General features: G+C 51.1%; 8 protein-coding genes across 8 annotated transcripts; 4 read left to right on the top strand and 4 right to left on the bottom strand.

The window, feature by feature from the left end:
• Window positions 1-2,861: 2,861 nt before the first annotated feature.
• Window positions 2,862-3,730, bottom strand: BDP81DRAFT_431764 (uncharacterized protein). The gene has a single exon (XM_060590707.1). It carries the CDS (start codon window positions 3,351-3,353, stop codon window positions 2,886-2,888), a length of 468 nt encoding a protein of 155 aa, XP_060443288.1. The 5' UTR covers window positions 3,354-3,730; the 3' UTR covers window positions 2,862-2,885.
• Window positions 3,731-4,547: 817 nt separating this feature from the next.
• Window positions 4,548-6,377, top strand: BDP81DRAFT_324252 (amino acid permease; the record flags this gene model as incomplete). The annotated part of the gene is made up of 3 exons (XM_060584868.1): window positions 4,548-5,967; window positions 6,027-6,138; window positions 6,200-6,377. 3 exons carry the CDS (start codon window positions 4,548-4,550, stop codon window positions 6,375-6,377), a joined length of 1,710 nt encoding a protein of 569 aa, XP_060443287.1.
• Window positions 6,378-7,629: 1,252 nt separating this feature from the next.
• On the top strand, window positions 7,630-10,351 carry BDP81DRAFT_431760 (quinate transporter). Its single transcript, XM_060590706.1, has 11 exons — window positions 7,630-7,984; window positions 8,044-8,201; window positions 8,251-8,355; window positions 8,417-8,574; window positions 8,640-8,841; window positions 8,917-9,122; window positions 9,185-9,254; window positions 9,308-9,530; window positions 9,589-9,690; window positions 9,747-9,911; window positions 9,974-10,351. Exons 1-11 carry the CDS (start codon window positions 7,884-7,886, stop codon window positions 10,074-10,076), a joined length of 1,593 nt encoding a protein of 530 aa, XP_060443286.1. The 5' UTR covers window positions 7,630-7,883; the 3' UTR covers window positions 10,077-10,351.
• A 5,824-nt stretch (window positions 10,352-16,175) lies between these two features.
• Window positions 16,176-17,372, bottom strand: BDP81DRAFT_51260 (dihydrodipicolinate synthetase). The gene is made up of 2 exons (XM_060595798.1): window positions 17,140-17,372; window positions 16,176-17,081 (listed from the first exon to the last, which is right to left on the bottom strand). The coding sequence occupies exons 1-2, from the start codon at window positions 17,273-17,275 to the stop codon at window positions 16,273-16,275; spliced, it is 945 nt and encodes a 314-aa protein (XP_060443285.1). The 5' UTR covers window positions 17,276-17,372; the 3' UTR covers window positions 16,176-16,272.
• A 741-nt stretch (window positions 17,373-18,113) lies between these two features.
• BDP81DRAFT_462480 (fungal-specific transcription factor domain-containing protein) lies at window positions 18,114-20,204 on the bottom strand (the record flags this gene model as incomplete). The annotated part of the gene is made up of 3 exons (XM_060593906.1): window positions 18,114-19,544; window positions 19,608-19,935; window positions 20,113-20,204. The coding sequence occupies 3 exons, from the start codon at window positions 20,202-20,204 to the stop codon at window positions 18,114-18,116; spliced, it is 1,851 nt and encodes a 616-aa protein (XP_060443284.1).
• A 1,850-nt stretch (window positions 20,205-22,054) lies between these two features.
• BDP81DRAFT_431749 (uncharacterized protein) lies at window positions 22,055-22,967 on the top strand. Its single transcript, XM_060590705.1, has 5 exons — window positions 22,055-22,226; window positions 22,287-22,415; window positions 22,488-22,587; window positions 22,648-22,717; window positions 22,831-22,967. Exons 2-5 carry the CDS (start codon window positions 22,386-22,388, stop codon window positions 22,874-22,876), a joined length of 246 nt encoding a protein of 81 aa, XP_060443283.1. The 5' UTR covers window positions 22,055-22,226; window positions 22,287-22,385; the 3' UTR covers window positions 22,877-22,967.
• Window positions 22,968-23,008: 41 nt separating this feature from the next.
• BDP81DRAFT_431744 (general substrate transporter) lies at window positions 23,009-26,044 on the top strand. The gene is made up of 9 exons (XM_060590704.1): window positions 23,009-23,393; window positions 23,589-23,716; window positions 23,777-24,076; window positions 24,138-24,495; window positions 24,551-24,580; window positions 24,633-24,826; window positions 24,921-25,010; window positions 25,070-25,310; window positions 25,366-26,044. Exons 1-9 carry the CDS (start codon window positions 23,288-23,290, stop codon window positions 25,542-25,544), a joined length of 1,626 nt encoding a protein of 541 aa, XP_060443282.1. The 5' UTR covers window positions 23,009-23,287; the 3' UTR covers window positions 25,545-26,044.
• Window positions 26,045-26,220: 176 nt separating this feature from the next.
• Window positions 26,221-27,345, bottom strand: BDP81DRAFT_277066 (P-loop containing nucleoside triphosphate hydrolase protein; the record flags this gene model as incomplete). Its single annotated transcript, XM_060582976.1, has 3 exons — window positions 26,221-26,472; window positions 27,105-27,118; window positions 27,165-27,345. Coding segments are annotated over 3 exons (447 nt in total), but the record flags the coding sequence as incomplete, so codon positions are not given.
• Between the last annotated feature and the right edge of the window lie 523 nt (window positions 27,346-27,868).

Genomic DNA, 27,868 nt, shown 5'->3' with positions numbered 1-27,868 from the left:
CTGCGGTCCAAAAAGGGCAATATCTACTCTTCGGACGGCCGCGGACACGAGGCGACCAGAGAGCGCTAGGCACGTCAAAGTCAGCTCTCGAAGCATTCTCCGTCCGAATTTGGAACTTAGCTCGTGACGGGACGTTGAAAACGTCCGAATGCCTCGGCCGGACTACTAGTAATCGACGAATAGTCTTACACACAGATGCGGCTCGTATGCTTTGACATCTTCAAGCATGTGTCTGCCATGCTCAAAAGCCATAGTGCGGCGTCCGTTGCTGTCGAGGGGGCGGAAAGAAGAAATGTGTTGTGCATGATCTTCCTCACGCTGCGCGCAAGCTTGTAAAGTGGGATTATCTTCGCGAGCGAGAAAGACCCCCGGTTTACCATCTTTCACCGCCCATAAAGTAGTTGATATTATGTTGCGGGGATAATGAGATTGCCGGCTTCTCAACAGATGTGGAGCCGGTATTCTGGGCAAAATCAAGTTATTCCCTGCTCGAGAGATGGAATTATCCCATTTCTAGCAGGAGCCCTGGGCCGCCTCTGATCTTCTGGAAATTCCCTTGTATCCTCGAAATCCTTGCTCGGGCATGAAATCCCTCGTGCAGAGACCATTGGTATCCGCAATTGTTGAGAAGTTCAAGAAATTTGCTACGGGAGTGGTCCTGAAGCCGGCGAGCTAATGTAGAGGTCCGAACCCTTATCAAGCGGCCGAGCCTCAATCGAAGAGCCAGTGAAACTCGCAAGTTTTGCCGAAGAAGCTTAGTGCCGCAGATGTCAACTTAATGATGGACAAAACAACAACCAATGCATTCTCTTGACAACTGTTAACCACATCAACATCGGGGATCATCCCCCACGTGTGGGCAGGTTTTGCGCCGTGACCCTAGCTCCCGCGGCTAGACACTTTAAACTTCAGGACTGTGTTCAGTCTGCCCAAGCGTCCGAGCAACGGTTCATCCGTCGTCCACATCATCCTGTCGATTCAGAATGTTGGCCCGCTCCGCTTGCAGCTTGCAGCTCTCTGAGAACCCCCAATTTTCCGTATCCGCCAAAGAATGCGACAAGGCTACGTAGTAGACACCCCCATTAGACCCCTTGCGGAAAATTTTCGACTGCACCGTGATGGGCCGTTAGCATTCCATCGAAAGGTCCGAATGACTCAGGTCTGAGATCGTCGCAAAGGGCCTGGAGCGGAGAACCTGGAACTTCACTCACTTGTTCGCCCTGCGCTACTCCGAGGATGCGTGCGCACTGAATACTGAACTTATGTAAACATTTTGTGCTGTGTGCCTGAGAAACGACCCAACGTAGCCTGTAGGTGCCGAATGATGTAAGGAACACAGTTCAATATTGTCACGAAATAGGAATATCACCAGCACTCTGTAAGCAGCTTGTCACGTACGATGTCACGTAATTCTCTTATTTATTACTATATAGCACTTTTCTTTACTCGTTTGTTACGATTCAACATGTATGATCAAGTGCAGGCGATAGCGGCTATAGCGCACTATATATATAAATAAAATAAAAATACTAGTAACTTGTTACGAGCAGGTCAAGGCAACCAACTATGGCACAAAGCAAAAGCTTCGATAATGATGACTCCGCATCATTGTCCCTTGTTCTGCATTATATAGCTACGCGCCCACAGTGTGTTACAACCCAACATGCATAACAAGGCCAGGGGGCCCGCCCCACAGGCCTGCGGCGGCTATCTACCTGATATACGCAGAGAATCCGGGAACTCAGGTGACTCCTCATGGAACGGAAGAACTATGGAACAAGTCACGTGACGATAAGGAAAGTGAGCACACGATAAGGTGATTACAGTGATCACCCAAAGTGAGCACACGATAAGGTGATCACAGTGATCACCCAAAGTGAGCGCTCACCAGTATCCACTTAGTAATCACCAACGAACATGGTGATCAGGCAACAAAGGATATGTTCAGGATCAGGACTTGTATATAGGATGGACTCGAGCCGGGCTCTAGGACAGACTTCCCATAGCTTCTTCAGCAATTAACTTCGTATCAGGATTAACATCCGCTTTCAGCTACTACCTTGACAAGACTACGATTGATCACCGAAACCTTACCTGCCCTTACGATTGACAGACATAGTTTCCTTGAAACTATTCCACGACTACGATTACTGTTACCAGTTCCGCAGCCTCAACTTCTGCAAACTACCCCTACGACTAGCTGGCCGTAACACAGTGACAAGTTGCGGCGGGCGTAACATAACTCTCTACGGAACGGAAGAACTATAATATAAATTACTGTTACGGCCAGCTAGTCGTAGTGAGGTTTGTTTGCAGAAGTTGAGGCTGCGGAACTGGTAACAGTAATCGTAGTCGTGGAATAGTTTCAAGGAAACTATGTCTGTCAATCGTAAGGGTGGGTAAGGCTTCGGTGATCAGTCGTAGTCTTGTCAAGGTAGTAGCTGAAAGCGGATGTTAATCCTGATACGAAGTTAATTGCTGAAGAAGCTATGGAAAGTCTGTCCTAGAGCCCAGCTCGAGTCCATCCTTATATACAAGTCCGATCCTAACTGAACAGTGCTGAACAGTCCACTTTTTCTGGATATGTCGAATATCCAACATATCCTTGACTCGGTTGGATATGTCGCATATCCAACATATCCTTATCCCTTATCATATCTCTTATCATCACGTGACCTGTACCATAGTTCTTCCGTTCCTGGGGTTTCCCCAATGTTCCGTCCCGTCCTGCATATATGATGCGCCGTAGCCGCCAGGCGTCAGCGGGGCACGCCCTGGTCTCATGTTGGGTCGTAACACGGTATAGGGACTTATAAACGGCCCTTTCACTTATATACCACTTCTAGGAGATCGTGGGCTCTGCCCATAATCTCCTCCTTCCACCTTCATACGCAGCAATAATAGACCATTATTGACACTTCGTTCCAATCGTACGGTTGCCCTGCTGACGTGCATACCAACACATCCGCCATAGACTTGCCAAAATCGTACTGGAGCACACCGCCGTACCCACCAGTCGGAGAACTGACGACAATATCGCCCAGACGGATATTTTTCTCTAGACTTGGGGCTCCGCCGCCGATGCCAACCATGAGCCCGACCCGTATGTTCTCGAATGTGCGGATCATATCCCGAGCGACAAATGCCGCCGAGCTTTCCCCGTATTCGCCATGAGGAAGGGCCGCGATTGCGACGTTGTGCTTGCCCATGCGTCCGAGCTTGTACGAGTTATTGTCGTTCTTGGACTGCGATCTAAGCTCTTCGTGGACCTCGTCGAGGAAGAGCCGGGCTGCGACGAACTCAGGAACGATGGCGAAGATCCAGCCGATCGTATACAGTGATGGATCAGACATATCGACTGATGGAGCGGGTTAAGATTGAGTACACGTAGTCGAGGCATTTGGTGATGGCGGCTCAATCTGTTTGATCGAATAACGGACGTCGCGATGTACGATAAGATTGAAGGTGCCTGGCGAGCCCCAGTAGGCACGAACGGGCGCTCCTGTCTGCAGTAGACTGAGCAAGAGAGTATCAAAGAAAAAGTATTGCGCGGGCGCAGCCTGGCCAACATGACAATAACTTGGCGCATGCTGAGTTGCGGCGGCTGGCCTGTTCAGAGTTTCTGTCGGATTGACCTAATAGGTATATAAACTCGCCCTTCCACTAATAACCCCTAACTTTTTCATAACATGTTAACTTTAAGGCACAGAACACTGTTTGTAACACATTTCGAAAACCAAGAATGATGGAGAACGAGGGTAGGCCTAGATGCAATGGTCTAGCCCAGGCCGAGGCCTCACCGAATTGCCCTAGTAAGGTATTGATCCTACCTTACCTTATGGACATCGTGTATTGTAGTGGCACATATCAGGAACCCCAATTCTGTCATTCGACTCGCAAGTACGGATAGGACAACAACGATTTGCAACGTGAGGCACGGCAGCTGAATCTATGTATTTCCTACGAGATTGAGAACGCGAGTCAGTTGTCGAAAGATTGAACGGGAGAGTTAACCTCGAGAGCCTCGGTCTGCGAGAAAGATAACGCGTACGCCACCAGTAACGTAACGTGCTCGCAGTGCATGTGGATCGGGACCCGCTTAGCGCAATGGCATCATCGAATGAGAAATCTCACCTTCCCAAATCGAGTTCGCGATAAGACGACAAAATCTCTTCGATTCCCTCCCCCGTCCGCCGATTATCCATCCGAACCCCTTTCGCGATTCTTTGAGCGAGCCATGGCCCATATCAGCATGATCTAGGTTTCAGCGCTGTATTCAACGGTTGTCCAGCATTCCAATGAGGTGAAGAATTGGTTGTCAATCTCGTCGTTTGATACCTCAGCATCGAACTCTCTTGTCTCCCTACAGGTTCAGACGATTACATTAGGTAATCTCACCGAGTTCGCGAGAGGAGGGCAAACGGGGTTCTCATCAATCGCGGTTCTTTCTTATCGCTCGCCGTCAGCTTTATTTCCCTCACCTTCTCTCCAACCCCGACCTCGGTGAAGGAAGCACAAAGTGCACGAGTTGAGGACAAAGGGGAATCATGGCGAAAGCGACGAGTACCGACACCATCCCGTTCCCCGGCGCCAAGTCGCCTGGCATCACCGATGTCACCCGCCACGCCTGGATCACGTCCGACGACGTCGAGGCCGCCGAGGCCTCTCGGCGCGGCCCATTTGAGCCTCACGACGACCACAACGGCGATTTTGTCACCACCACCGAGGACCGCGACCTGAAGCGCGGCTTGGAGCAGCGCCACTTGTCAATGTTGGGTATCGCGGGCGCCATCGGCACCGGTCTTTTCTTGGGTCTCGGCGGCGCTATCCAGACCGGCGGTCCTCTTGGCGCATTGCTTGGCTATGCGACAGTCGGTCTGATTGTCTGCGCCGTGCAGTTTGCTCTCGGAGAAGTTTCGGCGCTCCTCCCCGTCACCGGTTCGTTCGTCCGCCATGCCGAGTTTCTTGTCGATCCGGCCTGGGGATTCGCGATCGGATGGAATTTGGTTTACGGCAACATTTTGTCCATTCCCTCCGAGCTCACGGCCATTTGCGTACTCTTTGAGTTCTGGACAGACCTGAACCCCTCCGTCTTCATCGTCATCTTCATCATCTTGACGTTCGTCGTCGGCATCGCCTTCGTGCGCGTCTTCGGAGAGGTCGAGTTCGTCTTCGCTTTGCTCAAGATCCTCCTGGTCATCTTCCTCATCATCCTCGGTCTCGTCATCGACCTCGGCGGCGTTCCCGGCACCCCCCGCATCGGGTTCAGGTACTGGCAGAGCCCCGGCCCCTTCGTGGAGCACATCGCGACCGGCGACTGGGGCAAGTTCCTGGGTTACTGGGGCGTCATGACCAGCGCCGTCTTCTCCTTCGCCGGCGTCGAGTCCCTCGCTATGGCCGCTGCCGAAACCCAGAACCCCCGCCGCGCCATCCCCCGCGCTTGCAAGCGAGTCTTTGCGCGTATCGTGCTCTTCTACATGCTCGCGGTTCTGGTCGTCGGTATGCTCGTCTCCAGCGACGATTCCCGCCTCGACGACGCCTACGGTACCGCTGCTCAGAGTCCCTTTGTCATCGCTGCCTCTGCTGCCGGAATTCCTGCCATCCCAAGCGTAGTGAATGCCGTCGTCATCACCTCTGCCTGGTCTGCGTCTAACCAGAGTCTTCTCGCCGGCACCCGTGTTCTTTTCGGTCTTGCACTCAAGGGGCAAGCCCCGAAGATCTTCCTCCGTACAACCGCCTGGGGTACACCTTACGTTTGCGTCCTGCTGTTCACCGCTTTCATGTTCCTCAGCTTCATGAGCTTGTCCAACGGCGCATTGACTGTCTTCTGGTGGCTGGTTGACTTGACTGCGGCTGGTGTTTTGGTGTCGTGGTCGGCCATTCTCTTGAACCATATCCGTCTTAAGACGGCGATGAAAAAGCAGGGCATCGAGTTCAGCAGGTTGCCGTGGAACAACTCGTGGACCTGTAAGTTGAAATGTCTTGAATTACCTGATGGAAACTTGCTGACAAAGATGGGGATTTAGTATACAGCTCTTACGTCGCCTTGGTCTTGTGTATCGTCATTCTCTTCACCAGTGGCTTCGAAGTTTTTACCAAGGGCAACTGGGACGCCAGTGGCTTCGTTTCGTCTTATCTGTTAGTCTACCCTCCACTTTCAAATCTTAGACGAGGATCGAGTTTACTAATCATCTTGCAGGGATATTCCTCTGGTTGCTGGTGCTTTCCTGTTCTGGAAATTCTTCAAGAAGACCAAGGGTGTTGTCCTTGAAAACATCCCGCTTCATGATGCTTTTGAGCAGGCTGACGCCTATCCCGAAGAGCCTGAAAAGCAAGAGACTGGCCCTATACGGTTCGTCAGCTGGATCTGGAATTGATGGGGGACCTTTTGAGCGTTGCCCATACTTAATTAGCGCACAAAGACGCACCTACCTCGTAATAGTGTACAAATACTTCAACACCTTAGTTGTATATATATGCAGAAGCCGGCATCATCAGTCTGGTCTTAAACAAAGACGGTTCAACACTGAGAAACCGTTCCGAAATCCCAAAAGTGCCCGTATCAGAGTTATGACTCATTGTCAGTTTCTTGATCGTGACTCATCCAATAAGAGAGCCATGTGTACATTCCATTCTCTCAAAAAGCAAGAGCTACTAGAGGAATCCGGGGACTTGGAAGTTGGGGATTCTGCAACCGGCCCTTCTTCCCCGGATATTCAGGGAACCCCCGCAACACTCTTGTGCATCTGGTGGTGATATGGTTGAGGTGGGCCTCCAACTTTGGCCAAATTTGGTTGCAGCGCAGGGTATGAAGAGCAACTTCGGGCCTTTTCATAGTGCACCATGCGCAACTCTAAATGAAGCTTGAGGCGATGTTGTCCATACATGGTTCTAATACCCTCTTTAGCCCAGTAATCTTCCCGAGGCCACCTCTATAGCCATAGCAACCCCGTGAGTTGAGCCTGGTTGTATAACTTCTTGAAAACACTTCACAGGAAGTTCTTGACGAACTTGTCGCCCAATCGGCTCCTATTCGAGGAGAATCATGCGTCGCCTATCCAGTCCGCGTTCATTAGGTAAGCTGAAGCACCCTCGACTGGCCTCGGTCCTCATGTCGCTTTAGAGAACTGGCGAGATCACCCTCATGCTCCTTGGGCCCGACAACTCGGTTCTTTCATCAATACTCATCGCATTCCCACGTGCGGAGTGGGGTCTAAACCGGTAGTTTGCGTCGGGTCGCTTCTCGGCTCGCATGTCGGAAGCCATGGCGCGCAACCATGGAACCATCGTCAGCCAAAATTGGTGGGGCCGGCATAAACAGTTCCTGATCGAATGTCAGCAAGACCACCTGACAGCTTCACTAGAGTCTCTAGCAACAGTACTGCCAGATGGGAAATCACAGCAGAAAGCAGCGGGTGGCGCTAACAGTTGCTACTTGGGACAAAGACTTTTCCTGCGTGCTCTCTAGCGTGAAGAGTTAGATCCACTTGATCGGATAAGAAATCCGTTCATGACATCGTCCCACGGACGACTTCCGAGGAGCGCACCCATGAATTCTTCTGGCGCAGGGCGCACCAGCGCGAGTCAAACTAGCAAGCATTCCCCCATCTTCCCACACACCCCAATGCCCGGGCAGAGACGGCGGCGCGAATGAGCAGCTCCTAAATCCTCCATGTTTCTCCACCAGGTACCCCGTGGGGATGTGCCATCCGACGTGGTGGTAAAGGAGGGCAGGATAAATACTCTTTGACAGCCGGAAGTTTGATGAATGTGACTATAGTGTGTGCGCGTGTCATCGAACATATAAAGCAACCATTGCAAACAGCTCCGCCGCTCGAGCTCTACCGAACAGTTACCAACAGACGCACGGTTTCATCGCAATCATGGGTGGCTTCAAGGCTGTTGAGGATCGGCCGACGCCGAAGGAGGTGTACAACTGGAAGCTCTACATCGAGGCCGCAATCATTGCAATGGGATCTTTCCTGTAGGTCTCGATACTGCTGATAGCTAGTATGGCTACGGCCAGCAACTAATCATTAGTAGTTTCGGCTACGACTCGGCGTTCATCGGAACAACCATTGCCCGCAACAGTTTTAAGAGAGACTTTGGGATCAACTCCGGAAACTCGAATAACATCTCGAGTAACATCACATCAGCATTTCAGGCTGGAGCCTTGGGCGGCGCAGTGCTTTGCTTCTTCAGTACGACATCCGAATAGGAGTTGTTTGCGGCACACTGACTTGAGTCTAGTTACCGAGCGCTTGGGTAGAAAGTGGACTCTCCAGGCTAATGTTATGATCTTCCTTGTTGGCGCAATCCTGATGACTGCCGCTACAAACCAGTTGTCATTCATCTGTAAGTCAACTCCTCGCGTACTAGAATTTCAAGAGGACTCCAGCTAAGACGCTTTGCACAGACGCGGGTCGCGCCCTTACCGGCATCGGATGTGGTGGTATCACAGCTACGGTCCCATCCTACATCGGAGAATTGTCGATTCCTTCCATCCGCGGTATCCTCACCGGTCTCTTCGAAGTCGCATACCAGATCGGCAGTGTCATTGGTTTCTGGATTAATGTGAGTTGCATCCACCTTGAATACATATGGAAATCTTGAAGAGCATGGCCTAATCGTTCGATTAGTACGGCATCACGCAAACCATCGACCCGAACCTGCCTGTCAGCTGGAGAATACCGATGGCATTCCAACTCGTTCCCGCCGGCATCCTCTTCGTCGGAGTCTTCTTCATCCACGAGTCTCCGCTCTGGCTCCTTCGTAAGAATAAGACGGAACGTGCTCACAAGGTTCTCGAAGGTCTCAGAGGACTGCCGATCGACCATAAGTGTAAGCACTCTCCCACCTTGATTCTCGGTATCTTGCCGTAGAAAAGAAAAAGGACTAATGCAAGGATGTATACAGACATGCAAGAAGAACTCGATCAATTCCAGAAAAAGCTCGATGAAGAAAAAGCCGTTTCATCCCAGTATGGAACCGGGCAATGGGCATACCTACGCGGCGTCGCCAACATGTTGGGCCGCAAGGGCATGTGGAACCGCCTTGTCCTCGTCTTCTGCGCCTTCGCTCTTAACAACCTTTCCGGAGCTGCTGCCATTAACTACTACTCGGTAAGATCCACCTCTTCCAATAGGGAAGCCTTGAAAGTTTCAGTTACTAAGTCTGTTGTTAGCCTACACTCTTCGCGTCGATTGGCATCACGGACGTTTCTCTCTACACCGGTATTTACGGACTGATCAAGGGTGAGCTATAATTGCCTTCAAGACCAGGGACCGTTTGCTAACTAGAACTACAGCTATCGCCTCTATCATCTACTTCATCTTCCTCATCGACCTTCTTGGAAGACGTTGGCCCGCCATCATCTCCTCGTTCATCTGCTCGTTGTGCCTCTTCATCGTCGGTGCCTACGTGAAGATTGGTCATCCTGCCGATATCATCGCCGCTGGCAAGGAGCTGTCTGCCTCTACCGCTGCCGGTGGTAAGACGGCTACTGGCATGATCATGATCTACTCCATCTGGTAAGTACCACATTGAAGAAAACACTCTTATTACGACCACCACTAACGTCGTCCATAGCTGGTCTTTCGGCTTGAACGGTATCCCCTGGATTGTCAGTGCCGAAATTTTCCCTGGTGCTCTCCGTAACTTCACCGGTACCTACGCTGCCCTCGTTGTCTGGTACGTCAACTACTCTTCCCCTTAAATAGCCTGACGCTTGACTAACACACATCCAGGGCTACTCAGTTCGCCATCACCAAGGCTATGCCTTACATCTTCAGCTCTTTCGGCTACGGAACCTGGTTTTTCTTTGCCTCGTGGATGATTGTCGCCACGTTGTGGGGCTACTTCTTCTTGCCTGAGACCAAGGGTCTCACCATGGACCAGATGGATGTCATCTTGTACGTTGCTCCTACATCAAGTGAACATTGCACTGAATCAATGCTGACTCTTCTTCCAATAGTGGCTATGCTCACGATGCCCGCCCTGAGCCTTCATCCAAGTTCGTCGACGCGACATTCGATGACAATAAGGCGAAATCGAGCGAACACACCGAGGAGGTTTAGGAACAGAGGCAGAGTAGTTGCGGAGATAATATTAAGCGTGATTGTGGTTTATGAGACGAAGAGATAATGTTTATAGCGGAAGAGGACAACTACTGAGGCCCTTTCAGTGCATACAATGGGTGTCAAATCTAACACTACCATATGCTGAACCATCTCTGATCACCATCCACTGCCGTAGCTCCTGTGTCTGGCCTATCTGTTACGTTGCTGACAAACGCTTCTCCCACTAACCGAAAGGTCTTATCTGGATGACCTGCTGTTGCCAGCTTCGCTGGTCCCCTGTTCATCCTTGTTTGCTGGATCTGCTCGGGGATCCTCCTTCTGTTCGACGCCATTCTTGCCAATCTTTTCCTTCCTGGCTTTCTCTTTCATAGCCATTTTTTTCCAGGAACCTTTTCTTTCGCAACTCTTCAAGCTTCAGTTCTTCTTTCACACGCGTTGAAACAGGGGCCGCCCTTATAGCCAAAAAGACTGCCTGTTCTTTCACCCTGATGATCAAGTCGCCAACCGCAACCCCTGCTGGGGCCAAGCCCATATGCCCCGTATCCAGTACCACAAACTGTCTTCCCAGAGTGTAGTTCACGTAATGATCGATGCTGCCAGAACGCTGGTAATGCGCTTGTCAAACATTCGCAACGGATTTTTCGCTGACTCTATGATGTTTTCCTCTTGCCACCGGTACTGTTCGAAACTAGGTAGGACATTCGTTTTCATGAGATGTGCAAACTTGCTGTTGGAAGAGGACTGGACCTTTCGTTTCATAAGATACTCTCTTGTCATGGCCTCCAATGCCATCGATGAAGGCCTGTCGGGTACAGATGTATCCGGGCTCATGCCGTCTTCCAACTCGCTTCTTTTAAGTTGTTCGAGAAGCTTCCGGTCATTTTGAATCGCATCTCCTAACAACTTAACGCTCTTCTTGGACACGTTCTCCTGAACCTCGTCTGTTGATTTTGCTAGAAGAGCATGCAGGAAGATATCGGGCAAGTCGTCATCCGACTGATTGCATGAGAGAGCAATTCTCTTAGCTGCGTTCAGTGCCAAATCAAGATTGGAAACCATAAGTTCCAAATCTCTTTTTGCAACCTCCAGACTATTTCCTCTAGACTTTCCGAGGTTGTCTCGCAACTTGTTTGCAAAGACAACCTTGCCGACCACCCTTCCCTTGACGTGAAGTAGATTGAACCCGCCATCTGAAACTGAAGATTGTTGCTTGTCGTCGCTTTCAGCTTCATCGACCGACTTCGAATTTTGTTCCTTCATCGGCGGTTTGAAATCTTGGGGCAGAATGTACACGTTGATGTTAGCTGACCAGTCCGGAACCCATGATGGCAGGTTCTCAAACGAAGGGTTCCTAGAATTGCCGATTCCTGCGTATGGAAGAAAGGCGAAAGCGTCTCTGATTCTGGTAATGCGACCATAGTGTAAACAATCTCGGGTGTGCTCTTGTCGGTGTAGTCCGGCTTGATGTGATGAGGACTGTCTTTGGACTTTTTTTTCGATCTAGAATGCTGTGCATCCCGTCCACCATTTCCCTGAAAGACCGTTTCGCCTTGGGTACAGACTCCATCAATCTGATAGTCTTTCAGCTCTGAAGTGGATTTGTCTTTCTTAGCCCATCGGCAAACTCACTGACTAAATCTAATGTGTCCATCAAGTCTTTGGCAACCCCTCCCCGAGAGAAGATTTCTTCTGTAAAGACTTCATTCACTATGACGAAAGTTTGGATGAAACAGCGGCGCGTTCCGTTCTTTGCTGACTCCCAGCAAAGCAAACACACTATCGACCGAAAGTGTTGCTTTGAACCTGAACCCGAGCGTCAAAACATCTTTAAGAGCGAGACGATCAATCTCGTCAAGTTGGAAACGCATATTCTCCATGATGAGCGCATTCATGAGGTGCTCGTTGGTCAGGATGGACAGGTCTTCGTCGCCTCCTGCTCCAAGGGTCAGGATCCGGCCCAGACCTTCTGCGAAGGATTCCCAATGTATCATCGTCGTATTTCCGCTCTGAAGTACAGTGTTTGTAGAAGCGGCGATTTCCTGAATGATCCAGACTCTTTCAAACCAGCTGTCAGTCAACAGAGAAAGTAGTTCCTCCCACCCAGAAGAAGGGGATGACTTCAGCCTGACGAGCTCTTTCTGGTCCATCTTTTCTGTCGTCACAATTCTTCGTACCAGGTCAAATGCTTTCGCCGCCACTGGGCTTTTGCCTAGCCACCCAATGGTTGATGTGGCCTCTTCGAATATTTCTCGCATCAGCTCTACTTGCCGACTCTTCTCTTCAGCGTCGGCCTGGTTAATGCAAATGGAGTCAATCCACAAAAGCTGAGAAAACCGCTGCTGCCGTAGCTCCACGAGAAGATCGTAAATACTTGTAGAAACCGGAAACGGCGCCCCATCAACAAGAATTATCTGAGTTTCGTCTCCCGTAGACGCCCAGCGGTGGGAAACGGCTCGGTACGAGGGAGGAGAGTCCAATGTTGAGTGAATAATATCGCATTGCACTGGTGAGTTGCTGAAGCAGGGTTGGGCCCGGAGTCGGAGAATGCGAAACTCATTCGATCGTCGCAGTGGCTTGTGCTTGAATTTTGTCATTCGCATCGTCATTCCATATCGCACCAGATATACGCCCATTCCGATGACAGCAGCAACCTTTAGCAAAGTGCCAATTGGGAGCACCAAAGGCCCAGGCCTTGGCCAGTCTGGATCCATCACGATGGCTTTGATAAAAAAGCTTGTAATTGCGAACCAACGGCACCCGCGACGCTCCATTTGAAGAATTGGTGAGGCCTCACCGCCGTGGTGCCGTAGCCAAAATTCCTGATGAGGGTACTGATTGGTGAAGAGGTGCATGGCATAAGCTGCCTGGAAGGGAACGCCGTTTGAGAACCAGAAGACAGAGCACAGCAACCACTCGACAGCCATCAGCTATCCAGAATAGGCACTGCCCTCCGTAATCCCTGTGAACACTGGCCAGAAGGGCCTCTTCACCGTTATTAATAAGGCTATCGCCGCCGCGGCCCGGGCCGTGCTCCCGGTATGGCGTACCACACCCACGGATATCTTACTCAAGGAGTCAGGACTATTAGCCGCTGTCGCGGCGTTCGAAGGGGCTAGACTACGCTTTGCCGCAAGACTACGCCGTCTTGACCCCCAACACCCACTGGTCCCTAGGCTGGAGGAACGCACCCCTGGACGCTCTGGACGGAGTACGAGACTCCAGCGAACCTACGCGCTACTACCTCCGTGCCCCCGCCCAACCCCAGTCTTCCCGGATCCCCCCGCGCCCGAGCGAGGCACCAAAGAGGAAGTCTCTATCGCATTTCTGCGGATGATCAAGGCGCTGTCGCGCTCTGATCTAGTGATCTACTCAGATGGGTCTATGTTGCTCGAGGGCGCTATAGGATATGGCTATACGATCTACCGTGGACCTAAAGTCATCGCGAAAGGTCGTAGGCGCCTCGGCGAACATACCGAAGTATTCGACGCCGAAGCTAAGGGGGCCCGTGAGGGCCTACGGCGAGTACTATACCTAGCTACTACCTCCCCTACTACTATCCACCTCTATCTTAATAATACTAGAGTTCTTAACTATATCTCAGGGTTCGGACTCTCTCCAGCTAGCTCGTAAGCAGCTATACTAGAGATAATCGACGCTCAGCAGGCAAGGGATATTAAATACTACTAGACGCCCGGGTATACCGGGATACCTGGAAACGAATTAGCTAATAAGCTCGCTAAGGAAGGAGCCACACTCCCGCTACTATACCCCCTACCGCAGGCCTCCTACGCTAGAATAGCGAAGATAACTTACGATAGAGCCCGCGGATACTATTCGAGGTGGTGGCATATATCTGAGTAGAAACTCAAGTTTAGCTATAGGAATACTAACGCCGCCCTTTATTACTTACCGGAGTTAGACCTACCTTGTCTACTATTGCACTACCTGCTCGCTGCCCGCTCTAGCCATGGCTACTTCTTCGCCTACCACAAGCACTTTCAGCACGACGGGGACTTCAAATGTAACTACGGACGGAAATTATTACCTACCTATCCAGTATACTACGCGAAGAACCGCCGTACGGCGGCACTATGGCCGATTGCTAGGATTAAAAAGGATCCGGGCCCCTTACCGCCCCCGAAGGGCCAGGCCAAAGCCTACTGGTACGCCCTGATTAGAGATCCGGGCGCCTTTGAACAATTCGAGCGCTTAACGCGGTACTTCGAAACGCACTCCCTGTGAGGGGATAGCGAGCCCGAGATACCACGCCTCACACTTTATCATACACCTACCGACACCTCTTAGGCTATAGCCCTACCTCTACCCTCCCTCTCCCTCCTCTATTTTTCCCGATCTACTTGAGATAATACTGGAAAACAAAAAAATGCACTCGTGGGTAATTACGCCTACGAGGGCCGGCCTTTTCGTTATAGCCCGTCGTCTGTGGACGATGTAGGGCTACTCAAGGCCCATTCGCTTCTACCGAGTCAGGAAACCCCTACTGGCGTGCTTTTTGGAACTAAACGGACCCTAGGGATTAGCTAATAATCTCCACTACTCTAGGTACGAGAAGAAAAGTGTACATTATAGATTATCTGACTTGTCGTACGCTGTTTAGATATATGCCCAAAGGGCGCTCTGGTTGATCGGGCTTAGTTCGTTAGATAGCTAGGCTCCTGTCCCTGATGATGTTAAATACTACTACTACTACTACTACTACTACTACTACTACTACTACTACTACTACTACTACTACTACTACTACTACTACTACTACTACTACTACTACTACTACTACTACTACTACTACTACTACTACTACTACTACTACTACTACTTCGACAGCCATCACCGGCTGCAAACAGGGATCCGGCCCGGTAAACCATAACTAGAATGGGTAGTGGAGAATGTCGGGAAGAGTAGCAACACACGTCCATACGACTATAGCCATGATGACTCCCTGCCTTCCCTCCGGAACAAATCCATTGATTGTATCCCTCGGGGCACTGAGTATTAAGCCGGGTAAGATTGGCGCAACAGTAGTCGTGCAGAATTCCTAAGGACCCAACACTGTTTCCAAACCAGCGGCAATATCGCGAAAGTCGAACAATCTCCGAAAAATGATACGTGCCCGTCCAAAGATACAGGGCTTCAAGATGAGCCCAAGTTCATCCGGTAAGTTCATGTTGGCGTACTTGCCACGGATATGACTGTCGGCGAAGATGGCTAAGGTGTATGCATGAAAGTTGATGTTCGGAAAATACCAAGCGAGAAAAGCATTGAGATAAGTCCAAGGATATATCTTGTTGCTGAGAGTTTGTCGAGACTGCAGTAAGAGTGTCTGATAAATCCATCTTTGTTGCGGTGGCAAGCCTTCGTCGACAACAAAGGTGAAGAAAGCAATCGTAATGGTTTCGATTACGTCGTAGAAGCTCTTCTGCAGCTTTTTCAGAACTGTCAGGCCCATCCCAGTACACTCGTTAAACGATTGTCACACTATGCCTATGAAACAATATGGTCTTACCCAAGCATGACTAAGTTTGCCAAGGATATGCCAGTATAAAGGGTCTTCCACTCACTATATAGATAGTCGGGATATTCCCATAGCCACTCGTTCTTCATACTCATCAATACATCCCATTGACCCCCTACCTGATAATCGCTGCCCAACAGAATGAATAGGAGCCAGCAACTCGTATGCTTTGACCACCCTCCGTACCCAGAGCCTGCAAGTTTTGGTGGTCACGTTCAATGGCCAGGCTGCTGGCGACATGCCTTGTGCAACTTCTCATCTGACTTCCATCTGCAATTCTTCCTAGCCACTCTACGGAGAACTTGCCATCACTTACCCAGAGGGGTTTCGTCAGTCATTTCATGTATAGATCGATAGTCTTTCATTCATTACCTGATCAATATACTCAAAATTTCCCCCACCTTCAATGCTTGTTCGCGCAATTTGGTAACGAGTTGGTCGACATGAGACATTTCACTTGCACCCATCAACAATGCATCGATTTGATATGATCAAAGCCATCCAATTATCCTTGCTGTGAAGACTAAGCAAGTCTTGATATTTTCTGACAAAGCTTTTGTGCCATTCTAACCAAAGTTACCTAAACGCCTGTCCATGCCATTATATGCACCACTTCATAAAACGTAGTCGTAGCCCCGCAAATGAACTCAAACCAGCTCTCTAGTTGAGCTTGGCCTCCTCGACAGCCAAAGGCGCAACCAAGTCCGATATCCAGGCCTGCTTCTTCTCGTCGGTGTACTGAGGGTAGGGGCGTCTGCAGTGGCAACTGGTCAAGGGGTATCCGTGCGACTTGGCAACAACCCACTTGGTGCCGTTGATGCCGCCCTTGCCGAAAGCCCACTCCATCTGAGCCAGCTTGAGCTGAGCAGCGGATGCCTCCTGGATCTTGCCGGCGTTGTAGAGGTCAAAGATCTTGATGCAGTACTTGGGGAAAAGGTTGGCGACGCCGGTGATGGTACCGTTGCTGCCGACAGACATGGCGGGCACGAGCCAATCGCTCTGACCCGCGAGGGCGAAGAACTCGGAGGGGTCGAACTCGGCGCGGACGCGGGCAACCTTGGCGATACCACCGCAGGTGAGCTTGACACCGACGATGTTGGCGTGCTTGCCCAGGCGAGAGAGCATGTCAGAGTTGACGTCCAGGCCGGCAGCGACACCTGGAAAGTTGTAGATGATGATGGGGATGGGGCTGGCGTCGGCGAGCTCCTCGAAGAAGCCGACGATGGCCTCCTCGTTCATAGCGAAGTGGAAGTAGCTGGGGACGAGAACGAGGGCGTAGTCAGCGCCAGCGGCCTTGGCGAGCTTGGTCTCGTCGATGACAGCGCGAGTGGACTGGCCACCGCAGCCCATGGTGATGGTGAGGTCGGGGCGGCCGGCCTTGACGGCAACCTCTCTTGTGGCCTGGACGAGTCTGGTCTTCTCCTCGTTGGTGAGGGTAACAGCCTCACCGTTGGTTCCGGCAAGTACCACTGCGACACTTGTCAGATTTGGCTTTGTCGAGGATTCTGGTTGTGGATTGCTACTTACCTCCGTGGAGGCCAGACTTCACCAGGAACTCCAGGTGCTTGGTCTGCACGTCCCAGTCGATCTCTTGGCTGGCATCGTTGCCAAACCAGGTCAAACTCGGCACGTGGATACCGGCGGGGAAAGTCTTAGCAGCCATCGTGAAAGTTGTGATGGGAAGTGGGATGAAGTTGGCAAAGTAGACGCAAGAGAGTTTGGCGTATCGGTTGGAAACTTGGAATAACCAGCAAAGAGGACCAACAGTTTTGAATGGCAACAGTCGATACAAGTATCTCCTGAACTCCGTGGCTCGGAGCGCTCAACCCCGCGGTGGGCATTGAGGCGCGGGGCTCTTCAAGGTGGCATGTTTCCGACAAGCCGACCTTCCCCACGGGCATGAACCGAGCATGCAGGACGGGTTTGTTGTGGAGTTGGAGTCTCAGGAAGCGGACAGGGTCATGAGTCGTGGCCTGCTTACTCCGTCTTCCCCACGGGCCACAATGTCAAGGTCATCTGGTTGGAGAACTCCAGACTTTTCCAGGAAACCATGTCGGATTCGGACAAAGCACCTGGGAGCAGAGAGTAACCGATCGGAGTGGATCGGTGTCGCGGCCGGATGTGGGCCTTCCGATCGGGATCCACACTTGTCGGGTACGCTAGTGTCGCCCGTCGGTTGCAGCCGATGGATCTGATCACGCAGCTTGTCAGCTCGGGATCTAGCTCTCTAGCTAGGAAGAGAACGGCTCCGGTGGCGTGGGAGAGAAATTCATGAATTAATGGAGACGTAGATGTAGCATAGTATGGTGAAGTTGATTTGATTGAGGTGAACAATAAAAGGGGTATCTAATGCTTCCCGCGACTTGAGCTAGCTACGACGCGAGCGAACGCTTCCAATGCAGAGCTATCCAAGGGGAGAGTTTCGACTTAAGACAGCTCGCGAAGACCGATTGGGCAAGTAGAGATCGGTGATGGGGTCTGCTGAAGCGGTTGAAGGCAGCTCAGACGATGGCAAAACATGAGTTGAAGATGGCGTGCATAACGGATCGAATGTCAACCCGGACCTTCTCAGCATCCTGCCTAGCTTGTACCTCCTCTAGGACCTGAGCTGTTATCTTTGCATTGCCGGCAACGCTTTCCATTCGCAATATCTGGGTCTTGATCCATATCCTCTCCTGGGGGTCTTGCTCTTCCGACCCCAGCATTAGCAGAGGCCAGAGCATGTTGACCGGTAATGAGTTGTCTGCATCCAGCGAATCTACCAGTAGTCGAGCCAGACGTCGAATCTGATTGAGAGCCTCGTTGGCTTCTTTAGTCAGCGGAAACGATTTGTATGCCACTCTATGTAGGTGGACTTTACTTGCGTGATAGTTGGCAAGATAGGTTCGAAAGGCACGCGTGATGACAAACGCGAGGTGCTGTGAAACGTGAGGCTCCGTCAGTTTCCCCGCCACGGCATAGTCCATGAGCGGGGGCCGCTGCTCGTACAAGGTCCGCAGATCTGCTGCGATGGCGGCCCCGATGTTCATGACCTCTGTCTCATCCTCGACGGTACCACGTGACCTATGCCAAGGATCGATCTTTGATATCCGACCCATAAAGCTCTGGACCTTTTGGAAGAAGACGATTCCGGGCTGGTACAGGACTTGGAATAGTACATCCTCAATATCACCGTCTCCGAAATCTTCCCTTGTTGAGTCGGCGCCCCCTCCATCGAAGCTGGCTGGTGATGCTTCGACTAGAAGCAGCTCGTCGTCTTTGGAGAGGAGCAAGCCCTGCCCCCCGGCGGAAACGGCACGGGCATCGAGTAAGCGCATCCACTGGAGAAATTGCTTCTCGATAGCGGCAAAGCTGCTCTTCTCTCCTTGCTGGAATAGCCCATAGGCCCGTTTGAGGAATGAGTCTGCAGCCTTGATCTGACCTCGGAGGATGTCGACATAACTTAGGAAGAAGAGTGTCGCGAGGAGGTGTTCCCTGCGTGAGCTCGGGTTGTCGGTAGCGGGCGACGACTCATCCCCGCAGGTAGCCACTTCTGACACGGCTTTCTGATAATGATCCTCCGGACTTGCCAGCCAAGATCCTTCGCGCCGCGATAGCATCAGGTTCGAGAAAGCAAGTACCGACCACTTGACCATCTGTGACGCGCCCGCCATATCGACGACAACCTGTCGAACGGCCAGCCACTTCTTCTGCGTCTCTACCTCAGCAAGGATAGGGGGAACGACGACACGGCTAAAGTAGTCCATGAGTCTATCATCCTCAGTCGGAACCTGCAATGCCATAGCCTGCTCTGACTGACTGCTAGCATCCGGAATTGGCGATGGGTCTGGCAGCTCATCCATAGCCGTTCGATCTGGGAAGGTGAGATTGGGTGGGCTACTCATTAGTGGCGGTGGCCGGCTTCCAAGAGGCTGGCCCCCGAACTGATTTCTCTGTGGATAGTCAGTATCATGAGTCCACGAGACGAGACTGAGTTTGAGTAAAGGATGTCTCACAAGAACTTGCCCATCAAGGCTCATCTGCTGACCAGGTTCTGGGTTAACCTGCTGCCAGGCATCGCCAGCATCCCACAAGAAGTTGGCATAGTCGAATATCTCATCGACGGCCTGCATAGGCTGGAACACGGACGCCGCCGGCGACACGGAGGCATCGGTAGCATGGGACGGGATAGCCGGACTACGACCAGATCCGGAGGACCCCGCGGCTGCTAGCATTGCGTGGGCGGCGAAACTGCTCGGTTGTGGCCGCCACTTGCACTCAAGGTTCAAGCGCTCGCAATGACTGCACCGAGGCCGACTCTCATCACATTTGACTTTGCGGCGTCTGTGGGTCGAGCGTCAGCGAGATGATCATTCTTCGGTAAGGAGTCTTGCTGGTGATGTCGGGTCGTTGGCTGAATCCCCTCGGCAGCGCCGTCGGGAGATTGCCCGAGGATCGTAACATCGGCGGCCGGACCGGAGTCTCAAGGCAGCCAGGGCAAAATATATGAGAGAAACTTACTTGCAAGTCAAACACCCTTCCCTGGACCTGACCGATCTTCTCGCTGGTCGGGAGTAACTTGGCAGAGCCGACGTCCCACTATTCTCCTGCATGCTGGCGGTTGCGATCGCGTGCGGGCTCTTTGGCAGTGGCGGACATCCTCTCCCTTTGGCCCCCTTCAAGTTTTTCCCTACTGCCACTGACTGTTGCTCGCACTGCCTTGTCTGCCTGCCTGTAATGGTTTGGTGTGGTCGTTGCTGCGCTGGCTTGGAGTGTGTGGATGAGCGCGCAATGTTCTGTCCAAAGCTGGGGGAATGGAGCGCGGGGATATTTCCCCCCCTTTCAACTCCACGATGTGGGGGGTCGCGGAGGGGGTCAAATTCCTCCCCCTGAAAATTTTCGGCTGACTCGTACGTCCAAATGTTCTGCACCGCTCGGTGGTCTTAAGAGTCAGTTTCCAGACCGATGTTAGTAATGCCAACTCGAACAGCTATGGAGATTCTAGCGCACTTTCTAGAGGCCAAGCATGAACGCATCTCCCGAGTCTTTGAGGATGGACTTCCCCCCCACAAGCCACAGTTGGAAGGAGTGGACATGGCAGATCTCTTGTGTCTATCTTGATGTTGTCAGCTCAGGACACATACAATCATTAGCTTCGAATTCCGGTCATGATACGATTCCAAAGTAAACAATAGCTCGTCGTTTTCCTGAGCTTACAACGAGCACCACTCAACAGAGGCCAAAAACAGACGACGGGAATCGGATGAGAGTTAACAGAGTTGAAGATTCATGATCGCTAATGTGGCACAGATCTTATGTCGACAAGACGCAATCACACGGCAGATCAAACCGACAGCGAAACTCTGAGTGCCTCTCATATCGATATTCTTTGATCAGATGTTCAACCTTTGATTTTCGAGCCGTCTATGCCCCTCACGGAAGTTGTCCGACTGTGTGTGACAGCCAATAACGTGGTTGACTTCATTCGGAGCATTGCAGATGTAGGCCGCGGGGTGTAGCGCCATGCGCCACCACTAAAATACATCAGCCACTTTGAACCTAACCCAACTCAACCTGTCCAGAGAGTCGTGATACGTGATCTTTATCTTATTTTGAAGACTTGGTATTCTCATCCCCGCGCCAATATCTAAATAATGCAATCTGACCCTAACTTTGAAGTTGAGTCACTCATGGAAATCCCTGATGTCCTGCGACGCCGGTCTAAGATATCGTGCTTCAATGCAAGACTCAATTTGAGTGCAATTTTCTCGCGTTGAATGAAAAGTTCGATGATGAGATGGACTGGTCAACCGACGGAAAAGCACCCCCGTGACCGGTGAGAATTCCGCGCCAAGTCGTCCAGTCCTCCATCACTAGCTTCACGGGGGCCTTGAACCCCAGGCCGGGGGTGGCTGAGCACAGCTAAAATTGTGGAAATGTATGATACCCAGCAGTCTGGAAGGTATAGCCGATATTCCTAAGTCGACGATGTCACGAATCAAGTTGAGTGGTGGTGAAATGATTCGGCGTCAGCGACTGAAATAATGGAGATTCCTTCAATGTGGGGAGTCTCTCTGTATGTGCCGTAACATCACATGAGCGCTGCTGGCGGTTTATGGATAGATAGACATGGAAGTTTTGAGTATTGGGAGCCCGAGAAGCATCTCGCCGCAGAAACAGCCCTGCATGCCAGTGAGATCTGGGGCGACGCGGCGCATACGAGATAGACAGGAGCCAAGCCAGACCAAGAAGCCATCAGCAGTTTTGGGCTGTTCCGCCGAGGTCATCGGGGGTTATGAGTGGTTCCTCATGGAGCCGCTTAGTGACAGCGCAGCGGCTCGCGTGGTCTCGGGACTCAAACTTGACTACCGATGAGGAGGTTGGGGGGTAGATCCAGGCCCGCGCCGGGTACAGATGAACTGCCAGACGGGGGGATTACCCCGGTCCCGTCATGGCTTGTCACCCCTACCTTGATCCAACTCCAGGGAAGAAATGCCATCTTGCACCTTCCGGTTCTTTGGGATCTGAGGTCGCTCTCGGTAATCATACGTCGGGTTTCAGCTCATTATATCAACTTGGATGCACATTCGACTCAATGCGTCCGGTTCTCCCCGTATGTTATCGTCTCGGCATTCCTTTTAAACTAGCGTATTACTTAGCTGGCCTTTCCATGGTTCTGACCCTAAATCTCGTACAATAATTTCGTTGGGAAAGTCTAGGTATCCGTTGCATTGAAGCAGATACGAAAAAGTTGACCAACAGTCCGGTTAACTGGCTCTTTGAAGGCAAAGGCCATGGATAAGGTCGTGCATATAAGTCTCCTGCTACTCAAGCCGATGTGAATAGAAAGGAAATAACGCCTAACATGACAGAAGTATCAGGACATTCATCCTTACCATCAACCATTACAGCCCATGCTTTCTTCCTTTCTAATATTTCTGCTGGAGCTTATATCTTGGACGTTGTTACCCCTCATTCTCGCGTGGATTATGCATACTATAGGTAGTCAGTGGGCTGTGTAAGTAAGTGCAACGGAAGAAAACTTGGCACACTTGCGTTTGGGAGTGGTGAATGGCGGAAGTAGCCCAGGGTTTCTGTCAAGAAATATTCAAGTCAACGCGGAAAAGTAAGCCAAAAGACATGAAGAGAGATGCACATTTCGTGCGCCCTCTACCCCCCTCTTTGGAGCCTTTCTTGGCTACTCCACACATCTGCTGACGCCAAGTGTTTGCTGCCCAGTCTGTCCAATTGTGCAGGGGCAAGATGTGATCACATTCATTACTGATGAATGGTTGGTTGGACCGGGAGGATGAACCTCTTCTGTTATCCCCTCCACAAACCCGACTCTTTGTTACGGGTCCCAGGCAAGTTTAAACGACTACCACCCAGTTTTTCCCCATGGGGGTCTCGCGGGGTAAACACCGCCGATCCTCGACCGTTCCACAAAGCTGTTCCAAACATGAGCTTTCCATTCGATGGAGTGCAGTTCAAGCTTATTGTAGGGTGGGACGTCATGCTGGTCTAGATAAAGCTTGCCTCCCCGCCGGGTCCCCACGATGAATTGTTCTGCCGGGTCCCTTTCCTACACAACTCTCAGGTTGTTCCGCCATCCCTCCCGCGTGTTGCGCTCCGGCTTCGCCATACTCAATAACTCACTCTACTGGTACCATCGGCATTTTGACTCACAAAGCCCAACATGGGCTTCTTCAGCACCCACGCGTCCGGGACGCTAGATCCCCCAGAGGTGCGGAACTGGCGCATCCACTTGATCGCCTTAGTTGCCAGCATGTCGGCTTTGGCTAGTACGTTTCTTCTCCAAATCATTCATTACAGTTCCTTGAAAACAGGGAGACAAATCATGCCTCTCTGGGCATACTATGCCACCTCTTGTGGACAGCACCGTACAAACTCGCGACTGGCAAGGCTCCAGAAACAACCGGGGCGAGCCTAAGGTCACCCTAAATCTTTGTAGGTCATTTACTGACTCGAGCTTTCAGTGGGATATGATACTGCTGTCATCGGAGGAACCATGGCACTGGACTCGTTCCGACGTGATTTCCACCTCGACGAAGTTAGCACGACCACCCGTGATACCATCCAGGGCAACATCGTCTCAACATTCCAGGTATGTGCATACTCGAAAGAACACATTTATGTTGTCACTGAGTTGACATGGAAATTCTAGGCCGGCTGCTTTTTTGGTTCTCTCCTCACATTCCCCATCGCCGAGAAATTCGGTCGCAGGAAAACCGTCATGCTCGCCGGAACCGTGTTTCTCATCGGTGGCACCATCATGACAGCAGCCAGCGGAAACCTGAACCTGATATACGCAGGTCGTGCTATTGCTGGTTTGGGTATCGGCGGATCATCATTGACAGTCCCCGTTTACATCGCAGAGACAGCCCCGCCTTCGATCCGTGGTCGACTAGTCGGCATCTTCGAAATAGCCTCCCAGGGAGGCGGCATGTTGGGCTTCTGGATTAATGTAGGCACACTCCTCGCAATATTCTCAGAGGCAGGATTCAGAGCTGACTTGAGAATTACAGTATGCGACTGACAGGACGATTGATGTCAACTCAAGAGCCCAGTGGATCGTACCTCTCGGAATTCAGCTAGTGCCAGGCCTGGGACTTGCGCTAGGCATGATCTGGTGCCCAGAATCTCCCCGTTGGCTCGCTCGTGGTGACCACTTTGACTCTGCAGAGAGAATTTTGACTCAGATTCGTGGCCTGCCGGCCGATCACGAGTACATTCGTCGTGAGATGAACGATATCCGCACCCAGGTCGAGCAGCGCACGTCTCAACGCATGACGAAGAAGCAAATGTTCCAAAAGCTCTTCCAAAAGGGCATTCGCAACCGTATGGGCTTAGGCATGGCGCTCATGTTCCTTCAGAGTTTCACTGGTATGTATCTACACCCCTTTTTTCGACTGCAATGTCTGACTAAAGCCGAAAATAGGAGTTAATATAATCACATACTACGCGCCTCGTCCGTACAATACTTCCCCTGATTGAATAGCAAATCATTAACATCATTCAAGGGATTTTCGAGAGTCTTGGGATCACTGGAACATCAACGAAGCTCTTTTCTACTGGTTTCTACGGCATCGCAAAGACCTTTGGAATGTTCCTCTTCACCTTCTGGGTTGCTGAGAGAGTCGGCCGACGAAAGGGTTTGTTGTGGGGATCTGCACTCGGGTGCATTCCGATGTGGTATATTGGGGGCTATGTCATGGTAACTGACGATTCCTTCCTGGCTGTTCTGTCTCGAGATAAATGGTCGAAGCCAGATGGCCTCCTTCAAACTTTGGTACTGACAACATCTGTAGAAAGCAGACCCCACTACAGCTGCCGCAGCAGGCGAGGTCACCCGGGATGGCTGGGGCTATCTCGCCATGGCTTGTGTATACATTAATGGAGTAAGTCACTTCATGCCGTGATACACACTGTAAGAACAGCACTAACACTATGATCACAGCTCATCATCTGCGCAACGTGGCAAGGGATCACTTGGCTTTACGCTTCTGAAGTGCAGACGCTGGAAATCAGAATGCTGGCAGTCTCTATCACAACCGCCACAACCTGGCTCGGAAGCTTCATCATCGCTCGCTCCACACCCTATATGATTTCCGACCTGGGCTACGGCGCGTACTTCTTCTTCAGCAGCATATTGATGCTCATGGGAATCTGGGCATTCTTCTTTGTGCCAGAAACCAAGGGTATGTTTATTCGCTATATGACAGCCAGTATGATTGCTAATCAGGATGTGCCTAGGCCTGACCCTTGAGGACATGGACGCTCTATTCACGCAACCCACCCACAAGACAGTGTGGGCTCAAATGAGAGGTAGGGCTGTGGTAGCCCCTGGTCGTGCCAGGTCTCCCTCTATCACCGACGAGAAATACGAGGCAAATATCGAGGCTGCTCAGATTGAGGAGCGTTCCAAGTCATGAGACTAGTGGATGCCTTGAGCCGGCCTGACAGCTGGAGATGAGGCACTCGGTATGATTCTGTCCCAGATATCTCGAATTTTGTAAGTAGTTGTGATGAGCATGGCTTGTTTCGGAAAGGGGTCTTCGGAAACGGAGGGAGAAGCTGCTGGATCCAGGACCGGACTCGTTCCTGGAGTCTATGACACATTGTATCGTGATTACAAAGACTACTTTGCGCCGTATGCGGCCTTCAGTTCCCAGTGCTTGGTGGTTCACTTCTTCCTCACTTAGCAGTGAGACTGGTCTCTTTTTCAACATGGTAGACCACTGTTACGTTTGCTCCAACAGCAAGTTCTGAGAATGTCAGCAAAGTGTTTGTGATATCCCCTATTGCAGGTGCTATTCGGGCTGCCCAACCCATGAAAATTTTACATTAACTGAAGTACGTGCTGTGAGTCGTCATGAAGTGGGCTTTTTAATAAACACTCTTTACTAAACATCTAATCGAATCTAATTACAACTTGCCTGATTCGTGCCTAGGCTGTATGATAAAATTTCTGTCTTGGATCGCCTAAGCGTTTTTACCCCCAAAACATAAATGAAAAGCCTTCAAGATACGTGCTCTTGACTTCCTACGTTCGGACGCTGCGTCGAGGCCCTTCTCTATATTCAGAACACTTTTTACTTCCTTAAAGGTTGGATTGAATCTGTCCACAAACTCTTGCATTTGACATGATGCTTGTGGCGCATTGCTTGGTCGAATCTTGCCGGTAACTCTTGCAAAATGTTTACGTTTCAACCTCAGCTTACGCTCGGGGTGTTCAAGTTTCACATTCTCCAGGGACCACATCAGCGCTGCCTGGGCGCATACACTGCGCAGATCAGATCCAGAGTAACCTGCGGTTTGTTTCGCCAACTTGGTGACGTCAACATCGTCGTCGAGGTCATCCTTGTTCAGGAACGTCCAGAGTATCCCATCGAGTGCCAGATAGCTCCATTTTTGCCAAGGCTCAAGATACCCACTATTTACCCATTATTACCCCGCATTGAAAGGGGTACTTGACGATACGTCATTTACCTCTATGCTCTTTTACCTGTTATCGCTACTATTACTACCATTTTGATTGATGCTGCGATGTCTTCTAGTGATTCTGATACCTCTATTACTTCTGTACGCAGCTGTATAGTAGTTGAGGTCCTTCCAGAAGACCTTACTACTGCTTGTAATACAAGCTGTACGCCAGAGCGCTGTGACGCGGCAACAGTCCGGCCCCACGAACCTCCGGTCACGGCCTAGACGGGCTACAGACAAAAGGAATACCTCTATTCCATGGGAAAACCACAGGAAGGGATCAAGGGGGGCTAATTCACTTTGTTCGTACTGTAGTAATAAGTAAGCATTAAGGGCCCGCCAGACCCTAGCTGAGATATCTAGGAATAGCCTCATACAGAAGAAAGGGACGCGGAAGGGCTGCTTAGACTGTAATGTAGCTTTATGTACCAAGGGAGATTGCTGGTACCTATGGCATACCCAAAATATATTGGGAACAGAGGTACTGTTACCCTATTGGTTGACTCGACAGATTCACAAGTCCCTATTGGCTCTACCCCGCCCTTGGCAAAAATGGAGCTATCTGGCACTCGATGGGATACGCCGGCGGCATTCCTCGTCGGGAAGCTTGAAGAGAATCTTATGCGGTAACCGACGGTGGAATGCCTCGTCCAGATCCCACGGCCGGTTTGTCGCGACCAAGACGAAGGGCGCTTTTTGACTTGCCGATAATCCGTCGATCTGGGTCAGGAACTGGGTCAGACCGCCTCTTCTGTTTTGGCTAGATTTGCTTGATGATCGTCAGAAGAACAAGCTATCGACTTCGCCGTACGTTGAGCAATTTGAGGATTATCCCACCATGCTAAGGTAGGTGTACTGGCGTTGCTAAATGCGTACGCACTTCTATCGGGGGTATCAGCAAAACGGACGATGATTCATCCCTATTTGAATTTTCAAATTAAAAAGGGAACTAGAAATATTAGAGAACAACTTGAGAACATGTACACCAATGCCATCTAGCGCTCGATGTTATCTGGTTAACAGCTTTCTTCGATGATGATAATGATGATGATGATGTATTTAACGTCTGGTAACAAAAGGACGTACAGCTTTCTTCAGATGTAAGGAATACGACTTGTCGAGGAGAATACTTCGCTCGCATCACGTGTTCTGAGGATTCGTTGCGGTGGAAGAGTCATCCAGGCGAGTGCATCGGCCCGTGCAATTACGAGCCGGACCGGTGAGCGCGCGCCAAAAAAGTGCTGGAGCCGCGAGGTGCCCATGTTCAATCTCG

This window comes from Colletotrichum phormii, assembly GCF_030913505.1.
Source record: "Colletotrichum phormii strain CBS 102054 chromosome Unknown BDP81scaffold_14, whole genome shotgun sequence".
In the NCBI taxonomy this organism is placed as follows: domain Eukaryota; kingdom Fungi; phylum Ascomycota; class Sordariomycetes; order Glomerellales; family Glomerellaceae; genus Colletotrichum; species Colletotrichum phormii.
The sequence above is the reverse complement of the archived record's forward strand: the minus strand, read 5'-3'. Positions and strand labels throughout refer to the sequence as shown.

Coding starts and splice junctions, on each gene's coding strand:
- BDP81DRAFT_431749 (XM_060590705.1), top strand. CDS start 22,386: ATGGATAAGGTCGTGCATATAAGTCTCCTG. Junction 22,416..22,487: donor TCGTGCATATAAGTCTCCTG/CTACTCAAGCCG, acceptor ATTCATCCTTAC/CATCAACCATTACAGCCCAT. Junction 22,718..22,830: donor ATTCAAGTCAACGCGGAAAA/GTAAGCCAAAAG, acceptor TTTGCTGCCCAG/TCTGTCCAATTGTGCAGGGG.
- BDP81DRAFT_431744 (XM_060590704.1), top strand. CDS start 23,288: ATGGGCTTCTTCAGCACCCACGCGTCCGGGACGCTAGATCCCCCAGAG. Junction 24,581..24,632: donor AATCACATACTACGCGCCTC/GTCCGTACAATA, acceptor ACATCATTCAAG/GGATTTTCGAGAGTCTTGGG. Junction 24,827..24,920: donor ATATTGGGGGCTATGTCATG/GTAACTGACGAT, acceptor CAACATCTGTAG/AAAGCAGACCCCACTACAGC.
- BDP81DRAFT_51260 (XM_060595798.1), bottom strand. CDS start 17,275: ATGGCTGCTAAGACTTTCCCCGCCGGTATCCACGTGCCGAGTTTGACC. Junction 17,082..17,139: donor GAAGTCTGGCCTCCACGGAG/GTAAGTAGCAAT, acceptor CAAGTGTCGCAG/TGGTACTTGCCGGAACCAAC.
- BDP81DRAFT_431764 (XM_060590707.1), bottom strand. CDS start 3,353: ATGTCTGATCCATCACTGTATACGATCGGCTGGATCTTCGCCATCGTT.
- BDP81DRAFT_431760 (XM_060590706.1), top strand. CDS start 7,884: ATGGGTGGCTTCAAGGCTGTTGAGGATCGGCCGACGCCGAAGGAGGTG. Junction 8,356..8,416: donor AAACCAGTTGTCATTCATCT/GTAAGTCAACTC, acceptor CGCTTTGCACAG/ACGCGGGTCGCGCCCTTACC. Junction 8,575..8,639: donor TCATTGGTTTCTGGATTAAT/GTGAGTTGCATC, acceptor TCGTTCGATTAG/TACGGCATCACGCAAACCAT.